Here is a 12,545-nt window from a genome sequence, read left to right as displayed (position 1 = left end):
CCTGTGTGTATATATAGCCCTAGTTTTTCTTTAGTTCCTTGCGAGTTGTTGAATGTAATGGTTGTCTGTTTGCCAGTCATTCTGTTCTTTGTTCCCTTTGGTTTTTGCCTTATTGTTTGTTCTAGTTTTTCCATGAAATACCAGCACAGAGATCCTTGCCTCTGCCTATTTTCTGCAGCTTCTCCACAACATTACAGTTTTTTAACTAGCGTGTCTCTTTGACTAGTGCATTTTTTGAGCCTATATTTAGTATAAGTAAAATACTTAAGTACTGTTAAAATCAGATACTCTAAGACTTTCACTCAAGTTGTTTTGGAATTGGTGACTTGTGTAGTGGAGTAATTTTCACTGTAAGGTATCTGTACTTTTACTCAAGTATGGTTTTTAGGTACTCTTTACACCTCTGATATCAGTGCTATCAGAATGAAAAGCCCTTGTCTCATTGTTCACAAACAAGATAGTCAAAATGCATAGTCATGTTGTCAATATAACAGTGCATTCTGTTACTGTAGTATTACCTGATGTAAACTATGGCAGCAGTTTGGATGCAGTTACTGTATTGAAATGCAGAAGGTCGTACTTCTTATGTATGCCATATATCCATTTCAAAAGTTCAAATTTACACATTACTGTATGTGGGATATTGATTGAAAGAGAATGGATAGGATTCACAGTTACACTATACTAGTGGTCTGACAAAAACAAACAAAAAAACATTACAACGTCATTGTGATATAGAAAAGAAATATGGGCACAAAGGCAAAAATACAAAATTAGACAGGCAAACACAGGAAACACTCCTTAGGCAGAACTTTGCTTTTGCATGCAGCCCTGTATGAGGAATTGCACTGCACCTCCTGACGTGCCAGTCTGTTGGCCCACAGATTCTTTGCACAGAGAACTATATAGTACATTTTGAGCAACATGACATTAGCAATTGATAATGCAGGAAACCGCAGATAAATGTACATAATCAATTGCATGAATGTACCAAAGCAATCGCAACTTGTTCAAAAGAATGAGAAACTGCTTTTATGATGTGCACAATTGACTAGATGATGTGGAGGTTGAACAAGTAGTTTTCAGAATTTCATTTCTGATCTGAGAAATGCACCAAAACGACTGAGAAAAACTGTAATAAAGTGATTCAACAAGGATATTTTCATGAAATAATATTCACGATTTTCTTGTTGACTTCAGTGCTAATTATGGACCGTTATTTTTTGCAGCTGACCTTATTGCATATCCATCTGAAGTAGTTTTCTTGAGATGCAAAATTTATGGGAGTATAATAAAATACTTAAATATTTAAATAATGCAACTTACTAAGTTTTGTGATAGTCGATTTACTGGTATTTTTTCACCCAAGACGATTAGATAGATAGACAGACAGACAGACAAATAGATAGATAGATAGACAGACAGACAGACAGACAGACAGACAGACAGATAGATAGATAGATAGATAGATAGATATTTTTGTCCTTTGTGATTTAATTATTCATGCATCAGAGGGTTAATAATCCATTCTCATGTGTGCTCTGCTGTTTTATGCCTCTGGGGTGTTTTTATGACAAACCCCAAAAAACTAAATGTATAGCTTGATGTCTTCCATACTTAACATTATCTAAAATGTGTATACAAGATATACAGATCATAAAATCAGATGGATATTGTTTAAAAGTGAACTGAATATTTGTTCCAGGATGGGATAAACTACAGCTCATGTCATTAAATGCCTTGGCTGTGTGTCATGTAAACAAAACATCACTATGATTTCTCATCATGCCTCGTCCATTTCCATCTCACAACACATCACCTCTAGAGCCTCACAGCTACTGTTTCAGCTGTTGAACTTCCCCTTTCCAAAACTCCACCATTTACTATTTCATCAATGCTTTTGGCCTCATGATCAATTCATGAGAAGATTGAACTGAGTTAGGAATACAGGTCTCAAACCAGAGAAGGAATGCATGAATGAATTACAATCAAGAGGAATCAAGATATCATGAAAGTTAGTTGCATGAATTATGAATCTGAGGCCAAATGTGAGTGCATAAATATTTTAGATTTGTGTAAATTGTGTTTCCTCAATCCTCACATATCAACAGCATTTCGCATGCTTCATTGTCATTGTTATAACCAGTGCTATAACTAACTAGAGGGGAATAACTAACTCAAAAGGTATTTTCACTGTAAATTTTGCCATAAGGAGGCCTTTTATATTTTGACTTGAATAAAATCATTCCTATACATTCTACCACATTAAGCACATTGTTTCAGTGTACATTTATATGTCTTCATATTCTAGCTTTTCAGTTTTATTTTACTGTCATTTTTATTGTTTATTATTTTTAATTGTCATTTTATTTATTGTTTATTATTTATTGCTAAAAATATCACGATTATTAATTAATTGTAGGACCTTTTTAACATTTAATTAGAATTATTGCACTTTCACATAAGCACAAATCAAGAGAATGTCCATTTGTATGGTTTACTTACAGATTTAGTCACAGCAAAGAAAGAAAAGAAGAAAGAAGAAAGAAAATCGACCTGCTGTATTATACTTTTTCTTGAGTAGAATATCTCAATGGAGATCCCTAAACTCCAACATGCATGTTCGCTAGATGTTTATGCTTAATATTGTGCAAGCCTAGCTGCCATGCTAAAATATTTTTTTGAGCCACAGAAATATATTAAAATATATAGATTTAAAATATAACAAAATCTGAGAGTAATATATTGCCCCATTATATCATGTCTTCTTTTTATTTTTCAAGAGTAGTAAAACTACTAAAATCCTTAGTAATTTAGCTTTACATGCTATAAAGTAGTAATTCACCAACATTGATAAAGCCATGGGTTATAAAGAGTTGCATCACTGTTGCAGCAACAAGTGATCGATTCTAAAACAGATGGATGTCTAATCATGGATTTTGGGAGAAAGCTTGATTGTCAGGGAAAGTCAGAGGTTAACAGTCCATTTAGGCTGTAGTCAATATTCCTAAAGCAGCGAAGCAATCCATGCTGTTTCCTGAATGATGTTTGTAATTGGTGTCCACATAGAGGCCAAGTGCCTGTCCGTAATTGAAATAATCAACTATTCGCTAATTAAAATCCGCAGGACAAAGCACCAGAGAAACATCAGGAAAAACACTCACCTGCAATCTGTTTTTGTTAGCCATTTTCTGCGGTATATTTTGTAGAAATCCCGTTTAGGCTATGTGTATTTTGTGAAATAAAGAGTGCACAATATAAAATTTTTCTGTACCCAGATCCCACAATGCAATCTGCACGATTTGACCTTCTGCTTCCTGTATAATAAATGAACTATTTCTTTTCTCAACCCATTTATTTTGACTCAAAAGAAAAAAATGTCACTTACTATTTTTAAAGAATAATAGGCAGCTCACACTGTTGGAACAGCCTGTCTCACTCCAATCTTAGTGTGACTGAATACCCAGCATTCCTCCATACAACAGTCTTAGAGAGATTAATGGCTGTAGCTCATTCCTGCAAACTGATTACCTTCAGTGACCCCTCAGTTTGCTCATCTCCTTCTGGGTTATTCAGACCTAGTGTATAGTGTAAACTGTTGTATTGTACTGGTAAAAAAACTTCATGTTCTGCTGTATACATTCAAGGTCCTAATACTCACATTCTGTGAGCAAAACACAACAGAAACTGATAATTTTCTCCCCCATGTCATGACATAAATCTGCGGAGAGTCTGGGAGCTTTGCAGGTGTTAGTAACCGTAAAAGTGTCAGAGAATGAGATTGCATCAGGACAGGCTGTGTCTGAGTGGAAAAGCCCACACAAGTTTACAACTCAACAGTCTCAAGTGTCAGGTGAAGTCGTTATCGATGGCAACAAATTTATAAACATTCAGAAAATGAAAATCTGAAAACAGAACTACAGTAACTGCATTTGAAATTGGTGCAGTGTAAGAACTTAACCTGTACTCTGGACAAAAATGACACTGAAACTGGCAAAAGTACCCCAAATAATTAAACTGTGGGATCAAAAAATGCCCCTGTAGTCATTTTCTCCATTTTAACAATTATATTTTATATAGTGGTATATTTCAGTTTTTCATTATATTATATTCTAGTCATTAGATTCAATTAATATATATATATATTCTAATTATATTCCATTATTGTATTAAGTTTAAATCTTTATTTTTATATTTTCAGTTTTGTTTTGACTTCCACTTAGCTTTAACTTACTTTTATTTCAGTTTTAGTCATTTTAGTACTTAAACTTATTTTATTTTACTTTTTTGTTTACTTTTTTTTTTGTATTCAATTCAGGTATTTCAAAAAAATTATGGTAGGCTGCATGTTATTATACAAACAGATAAATCTCATTATACAGGTAAATCAATTTCAGGAAGGAATTATTGTGTTTTTTTAAAAACAATTAATTTCAGACACTGCTTTGCTGTTCTCTTTCCAAACACAAATATATGAAAATCTTAAAAAGATTAAGTGATGCAGTGTGGACACAAATTTATAATAAATGGCTCTTAAATTACTGGGTTCGGAAGTTGTTTGCTTCTACATTAGAGCCAAACACAAAGTTAATGCCATAATTTGGATTCGGATCACTGTCTGATGTGCTGAGGACAACCAAACAACACATTTGTCAATTAAGGCCATTACAACTACTCAGGAACACCATATACTGCAATAATAACATCACAATGTCTTGTTCTTTCTTTTTTTTTTTCTGTGAACAGTGCGAAAGATTAATTCTGCATTGCTGACTGCTGATTCATTGTATCTGTATGAAGCCATCCAGCATCCATAAGATCCTTAAAAGGTTAGTTCACCCAAAAATTCAAATTAGCCCATAAATTACTCACCCTCAAGTCATCCTAGGTGTATATGACTTTCTTCTTTCAGACGAATCCAGTCAGAGTTATATTAAAAATTGTCCTGGCTATTCCAAGCTCCATCATTGCAGTCAGCGGGTGTTGCAGTGCTTCAGTCCAAAAGAAGTGAAATAAAGCGCATCCATCCATAATAAAAAGTGTCTCACACGGCTCCGGGGGGTGAACAAAGTCCTCCTGTAGCGAATCAATGCGTTTTTGTAAGAAAAATAACCATATTTAAAACGTAATAATCAATTTAATCTAGCTTGCGCTCACTGTTGTACACTGAAGCAGCTCCGAGACTGATGACGTAGGACGTCGGCGTTACCGCAGAAGCGCAGGGGAGAGATCAAAACAAAACAACGGTCATGAATTAAGAAGAAAGTCATATACACCTAGGATGCCTCGGGGGTGAGTAAAACACAGCTTAATTTTCATTTTTGGGTGAGCTAACCCTTTAAGAGACCTCTCATAACCCACTATGAAAACAAGTTTAAAGCAGTAAATTATCTAATCATTGGATTCAATCTTTGGTGTCAATCATCATCAAGATCTGTCAAGGAAGTTAATCACTTGTTGGTCACAAATGTTGCTATATTAAGCCAAAGCATGACGTTCTGCTAACCTCTGTGTCCTCTCAAATTACCCTGATGCAGTTTCATCACTGGACTCATCTAAATGTTAAGAGCTCAAGACTGAAGACCTCATCCTGAGCGAACTCAACAGGCGTCTCACCTGAGATCAGAGGTTGCATTGGTTCAGAGCAAATGACTTCTACTGCCTGTCTCGTCATGTTAACACAGCACGTGTTTGATCATGTACAGCAGTGCTTCCCAACTGGTGGGTCGCAGCTTTGTTCTTATGGGGTCAGCAGAGAAAAATAGACTAGATGGAAATTATATAATTCAACTAACCATGTAATTATGCATAGTTAGGATAGCAAAAACTATGGAAGCTTACTTCTGCCATAAAATGTTAAATAAATAAATAAATAAATAGAATTGTGAGTTCTGACATTTTTTTCCTCACAATTCTGCATTTACATCTCACATTTCAGTTTTTTTTCTTGAATTTCTGAGATATAAACTCATCCCAGCAGGCACAGGACGTCAATATAATGTCAGGTTGATGTTGGACGTGACGTCGGACAGATGTTGCATTTTGGTTGAGAATAAAAATCGGGTTGACGTCATTATTTGATGCCAATTTAGCGTTGACTTAACGTTAGATTTTGGTTACATAACCTAAAAACTACAAATATCAACGTCAGCTGACATTGGTATAGGGCATCAAATTAACACTGACATTCGACGTTGAATTCACCTTGAATTTTGGTCACCCGACATCGCAACTGAAATTTGACCAAATATCAATGTCTTATGACATTGCGTGCCTTCTGGGATAGTTCTGAGAAGAAAAGTCTAAATTGTGAGATATAAATTCACAATTCTCAGAAATTAAAAAAATCAAACTTTGAGATTGTTGTGAGATATAAACTTGCAATCGTGAGAAGTCAGAATTTTGAAATAAAAACTTACAATTGTGAACTCAAAATGCTGTGAAAAAAATCTTAATTGTGAGATGTTAACTCAGAAAATAGTTGAAATTCTGAGAAGTCAGAATTGTGAGCTATAAGTTGCAATTCTGCGGGAAAAAAAATATCTTACAGGTTTTTTAACTGCTTACAAAATCTTTACTTGTCACACAATTTCTGAAACCTGACACTCAAACAGCAGAACCACACACCAAATCTGCAAAACCATACACTAATTCTAGGCCTTTGACTCAGTTTTTTATTTCATAAAACACTTTTTGCACTCAATTCTCTATGTAACAAAAAAATCTAACAGGAATTAATATTATGGCAAAGGTGTTTGCAAATGTTTGCTTTTGAGATGTGTTTGTGATATTCTGAATGCAGTGCTTCATTTTGCAAGAGATGTGAGGCATTTAGCATTTTGTGTGTGCAATTCTTGGATTTGAGTGTAACGTTTTGAAAAAAGAGAGGCAAAGTTTTGAAAATGTGTGTAAGCAGTTGAAAAAAAAACTCTAATTGTGAGATACAAACTCACAATTCTGATAAGAAAAAGTCAAAATTGCAAAATATAAACTTGCAGGTTTGAGCAAAAATAATAGTAAATGATCCATTTACAATGAAAATCATTGTGTTGTCAAGTACAGTGAAGAGATTTACAAAGATTCACAGAAAATCACTGAGATGACATTGATTGCCTGAAGCATGTGCATGCCATCCTGAAGTCATCGTAAAGAAGAATGAATGAGTGTGCATTGTATGCTAAAAGTCCAGAATCTGTGGATTTGAAGAGCGCTGTTGGAGCACTGTGTGATGACGATAATGACAGTCGTGTGTTTGATGATCAGGGTTTATACTGAACACAAGAACAGAGAGCCCAACAGCCTCTGCTGATGGAGGAAATGGACAGCAAATATGTGTATTGTCGAGCAGTCTCTGATTAGGCTCCTCAGTGGCAATGCACTAAATTTAGCCTGCGCCCGGAGGTATGCTAAACGCTTCCATCAAAGCACCCAGAGAGAAAGAGGAGAAATCACTCGCTTTTGCTGTAAAATGTGAACATAGTGTGTATAAAAGAGCTGTTTCGACCTCAACTGACTTTAAATTACATTTATTGGGTAACCTAATGAAGAAGTCAGGTTGATTGAGTGAATATTCATAAGTAATAGTTGCACATTTTCATAATGTTGTGTTATCTAACAAACAGTGTTGGGAGTTACTAGTTACATGTAATGGCATTACGCAATTTATTTACAAAATACGTGCAATTGTAATCTGTTACTGAGGGGGAAAATATTTTTAATTTAAATGTTTAATTAAATTACAGTTACTTATGAAAATGTTAATGATTACAAAGGGGGTTACATCTGATTAATTTCACACGCACACACACACACACACACACACACACACGTATATTAAATTACAGTTACTTATGAAAATGTTATTGATTACAAAGGGGGTTACATCTGAATAATTTCACACACACACACACGCGTGTGTGTGTGTGTGTGTATATATATATATTTAATGGATTACTTTCCCGAATTGCATTGACTGCTCTAAAATATGAGACATCAATGTTTCAATAATTTAGGACACAGAATAGGACTCATACATATTTGATAACTGTTTTATTTCCTATTTGGGTTTGTGTATATGCTTTATTTTTTTAAGATTAACTGTTTTTTTTTTCCCAAGGCATTGTTCGATGCCAATGTTTCCTGTCATAACTATATATGCAAAAATTTGATTTCAAAAACAGTATCATAGCTATGAAACTATTTCTTGTTATAATTTTAAATCTGTATTTAACCTCAGAACTCAAAGTAAAATGAGGTGCTAAAGTCTGGCAGTGGTGCTTGTGCTTTAAAATTAAATTATTGTAATCGTAATTAAAGCGATGAAGGATTTTGAAAGTGAGTAATCAGTGTTGAGTACTGCTGTAACAATAACCCTGCCCGCTTTAAATGTTTGAAAATGATTAACAGTTGAAAACATTCATTAGAAATTTAGAAAAATAATCAAAAAGTAATCAAATGTAATCAGTTACATTACTTTAATAAAGTAATTGAAATAGTAACGCTACTTATTACATTTTAAATAGAGAAACTTGTAATCTGTAACCTATTACATTTCCAAAGTAACCTTCCCAACACTGCTAACAAAGCATTTTTATAGCGATGTGGTTGAACAATAGCTTGTTTTTGTTATTGAATTTTTTTTGGGGGGGTCACATCTAATTACGGTTGTTTTGTTTTCTTCTGCATGTGTTATTTTAATTCAGTTATATCTAGTGAAATTTGTCTAAAACGGCTCTAAAAATGATCTAATTCAATATTCAGATTTAGTTTTTTTTTTAAATCCAGTCACAAGCATGAAGTTTACAATCCTGTTAAAGCGCACAACAGCGTGAAGCCTTGGGGGCCCTGTGGTTATGACTTGATATGTTGCAAGCGGCAGTTGGAGCCTGTCATGTAATGTCCATCACTAATCTAATATAAGGAAAATCTGTCTAAGAAATATTTAACATCTGCTTTCTTCCAGAAAAGTAGCTAACTTTACTGCTAATATTGGTTTTCCTTTCATTAATACTTCAGAATATTTTTTGCTTTAATATTTTTCTGTTTTCTGTTTTAAAGTTAACATTTAATGCGGATATGTAGAATTTGTCATCACTTCATTTGCACTAGATAAATAATCTCTTTACGTCGTAATACAGTCCCTCGCGTCATAATGCCCAGAGGGTGATGCAGTGAACTCTGCTGAATTATTTACTTGCTCTGGCAGTGATTCTAATAGCAGTGGAAAGGCGTTTCTTGTCATTTAATCCATTTTTTCCCATCAGCGTGAGCACATGTATTATACTCCTTGGACAGCCTAATTAAACAACTATACATACCTTTATAAGGGTTAGTGAAAGTGTTTTTTGTTTTTTTTTACTTTGTCTCATTTAATGTATCTACAGCAGCCATGTATAAATGTTTGTTTGTGTGTGTGTGTGACAAACAAACATTACAGACTACATCAGGTTTTCACATACAATAGACATACTTCATTATCCTTTTGTTGTAGCATCTCTCTTGGGCTGGCTGCAAATAAGGCATCAGAAACTAATAAACAATATAGGATTATAATCGCATCTCAATTCTCCCTGCAGTGACAAACACAGCTGTAGCGATGCTGGCAGAAATTAATCTACAATTTCCCAAGATATAACAAGCATTGTCCTTTTCCTAACACTCCATGGTACAGTGATTGTAGTATTATATAGCAACGCTTTGATAATTTAAGATATTCCCTAGATGCTGAATGATTACCATGTCGTTTTCTACTTACTCAAAGGTAAGGAGTGCAAGGTTTCAGGACAAAAACATGGCGTGGTATGCCATTTATTTCCAGTATGCGAAATATTTAGTGACTTTTGGGGGTGTGGAAATTTAAGGACAGTTCTCTCAGTAACCTGATTTTCATGAAGCAATCTCTCAGGTTCGTCTTGCGCAACCGAATGTGGCGCTCCCAGAATGCAAACGTCGAGTATCTAACTAGACTTTTTAAACAAAACTTTTTTGATATAGACTACTTGCGATACCTAAATATATCATAAAGTGATGTATTGCCTATATATTTTTCAGGAACCGTACGGAAAGCGCAGAGTAGCCTACTGTTACTATGGTTACCTCCTCAGGCGAACGCTTCTATTCGCGAGCGTGTACTGTATTTAGTGCGTTCCAACTAAAACTTGCAATCTAACTTTTGCGCTTACTGAAATGTTTTATATACTTTTAACACCCCCAAACACTTCCTGATTTTACTTCAAGCCATTGGAGAATGCTTCAACCTCTCCATAATGTCAAAACAGGGCAATGACTAGCTTTGGTACCTCGTAGTGAAGAAGGGGAACGAGTGTCTTGAACGAACGCGACTGAAGCAGCGTTCTGGTGCTGAGTGTGTGAGATTCTCACCTTTGGGTCGCGCCGGTTCCGTCTTGGGCAGCAGAAACGCGTCTCCGCAGGTGCCGTTGGGAATCTCCAGACTCCCGTTTAAGGTCCCGTTCAGAACAGAGCTGTTCTGAAGCTGAAGGCATGCCCAAATCCCAGATGTATCATTTAGCGTTTGCAAATCCATTTCGGACCTAACCACAACTATTTTATATTAGTGTTTCCTCGCAGTCATCCGTCAACAATGAGAGCGCAAAGAGCTGCTTAGAGAGCAGAAATTGAAAGAGGATAAATTTAGAATCAATAAAAAGGTAAGAAGGGAGAAATTAGATTAGCTCATGCTGAAATAAAGCGTTGTTGCTCAGCAGTGTGTTGAAGGCACAGTTGCTCTGTATGAGTATGTGATGAAGCGCGGAGCGCCACTGAGTCTCTTCTCACGCGTGGACTAAGCTGAGGTTTTTTTTGATGAGCTCTTAAACAGCAGGGGTGGGAGTTTGGGGGTGAGCCGGTGGGATTCAGGGATTTGAGCATCCTGGAGAGGAGGAGACATTGAAGGGAGTTTGTGGAGCCTCTTGTCTGGTTTTTTTTTTTTTTTTTTTTGTCCTTTTCCATTTTGAAAAGACATTAAGTGTATTTTTTATAAGATTTCAAACATTCTAACAGACATAATGTATTTTAGTATTAATATATTGCACGCCGTTTCGTCCTAAATTAATAAATATTAATATTAATTTATAATTTAAAATATAAGTCTTATTAATTTATTTGTCTAATTAATTTAAAATATTAATTTTTGTTATCGGTACCTATGACGCGCCTGAAACTTAAGGGGGATCGTGCTTTTTCGGTGGCAGCACCAAAGCTGTGGAACAATTTACCATTGTATATAAGATCAGCCTCCTCTTTTCAGGTTTTTAAATCTTCACTTAAGACTTATCTTTTTGAAACGGCTTATGGTCTGGAGTAAATGCTGTCAAATATTTTGATAATGTGTGATGTTATCTTTGTCATAATTTGTGATTTGTTTTATATGGTTAGTTGTTTTATGTATTTTGTTTTTTAATTTTGTACAGCACTTTGGTCGACACTGTCGTTATTAAATGTGCTATATAATTCAATAAAACTAAACTAAACTAAACTAATATTCATAGAACAGACCAGGTGTAGTTGTCACAAACTTCAGTGTGATTTTTCATGGTACGTTTAGTTTTGAACATACATTTCTATGTGGCACTTATCTAAAATTATTGACTAAAATAAAATAAAATAAAATAGATATTGGAAATATGTAAGTATTTTATTCATTTCTATTTTTAACTTTGCACATTAAAGAAATGTATTTATCCTGTGAGTCACAATGCATAGATCACATTTTACATTTTAAAGTTATACAGATATTACCGTTATTGAACATGAATATGGATGTCTAGATGAGTGTATACCAGAGTCTAAACTTCTGATATTGAAGAGGTTAATGATCATTTGATTCAGTAATATGATAGCACTTTGTATGATAGTAAAATTATCATCATTGCTTGTCTATGGCTTCATAGATTTTGATCTGTTTGGTCAGGTGTTTTCTTTGGCCATTTTATAGGCCTATAACTGATGAGCAGTTCAAGCACATGCTTCAGGTCTAAATAAAGTGCCTGAGTCTGTGCACATTTGCAAAGGCAATACAAACAAATTTGTGATTATACACACACTCATGGTCCAGACTGGTTTCCTCACTTGACTCTGTCACAGGATTTAGGATTTAGATTTAATGAGTTCGCTAATACTCAGATCATTTGAGTGGCCCACTGAAAACAGCAATTACGTTAAGAGGGCATGATTTACCAGAAGACTGACCCGCGAATCAGTGCCATGATCCCTGTTATTTGCACAAGCATCTGTTCTTTATTGGAATAGAGAGAGTAATAAACATTGTGGCACCTGCTTCCATTTTTTTTTTTTTTTGTAATCATCTTGTGATCATGAAGGGAATGGTATCAAACCTTAATGGATGTTTTTTTAGCCTGACTGAATTTAATCTGTAATTTTTAGAATTATATATACATTAACAAAAAGTAATAACATATTTTTAAATAAAATGTATACATTGATTTTTTTAATATATAGTTGTGCTCATAAATTTGCATATCCCTTGCAGAATATGCAAAATGTTAATAATTTTAATAAAATAAGAG

The 12,545-nt window shown here is 34.6% G+C and overlaps 1 protein-coding gene across 1 annotated transcript in view; it reads right to left on the bottom strand.

Annotated features, from left to right (window-relative positions):
• The window catches only part of LOC107716777 (cholecystokinin receptor-like), a 33,381-nt gene extending 22,838 nt beyond the window's left edge, over positions 1-10,543 (bottom strand). The window contains exon 1 of the mRNA XM_016523330.1: positions 10,381-10,543. Within this exon, the coding sequence (XP_016378816.1) occupies positions 10,381-10,543 (163 nt within the window). The remainder of the gene's footprint in view (positions 1-10,380) is intronic.
• Between the last annotated feature and the right edge of the window lie 2,002 nt (positions 10,544-12,545).

The sequence above is a fragment of the Sinocyclocheilus rhinocerous genome, unplaced genomic scaffold (assembly GCF_001515625.1).
Source record: "Sinocyclocheilus rhinocerous isolate Xijiao unplaced genomic scaffold, SAMN03320098_v1.1 scaffold1441, whole genome shotgun sequence".
Lineage (NCBI taxonomy): Eukaryota > Metazoa > Chordata > Actinopteri > Cypriniformes > Cyprinidae > Sinocyclocheilus > Sinocyclocheilus rhinocerous.
The sequence above is the reverse complement of the archived record's forward strand: the minus strand, read 5'-3'. Positions and strand labels throughout refer to the sequence as shown.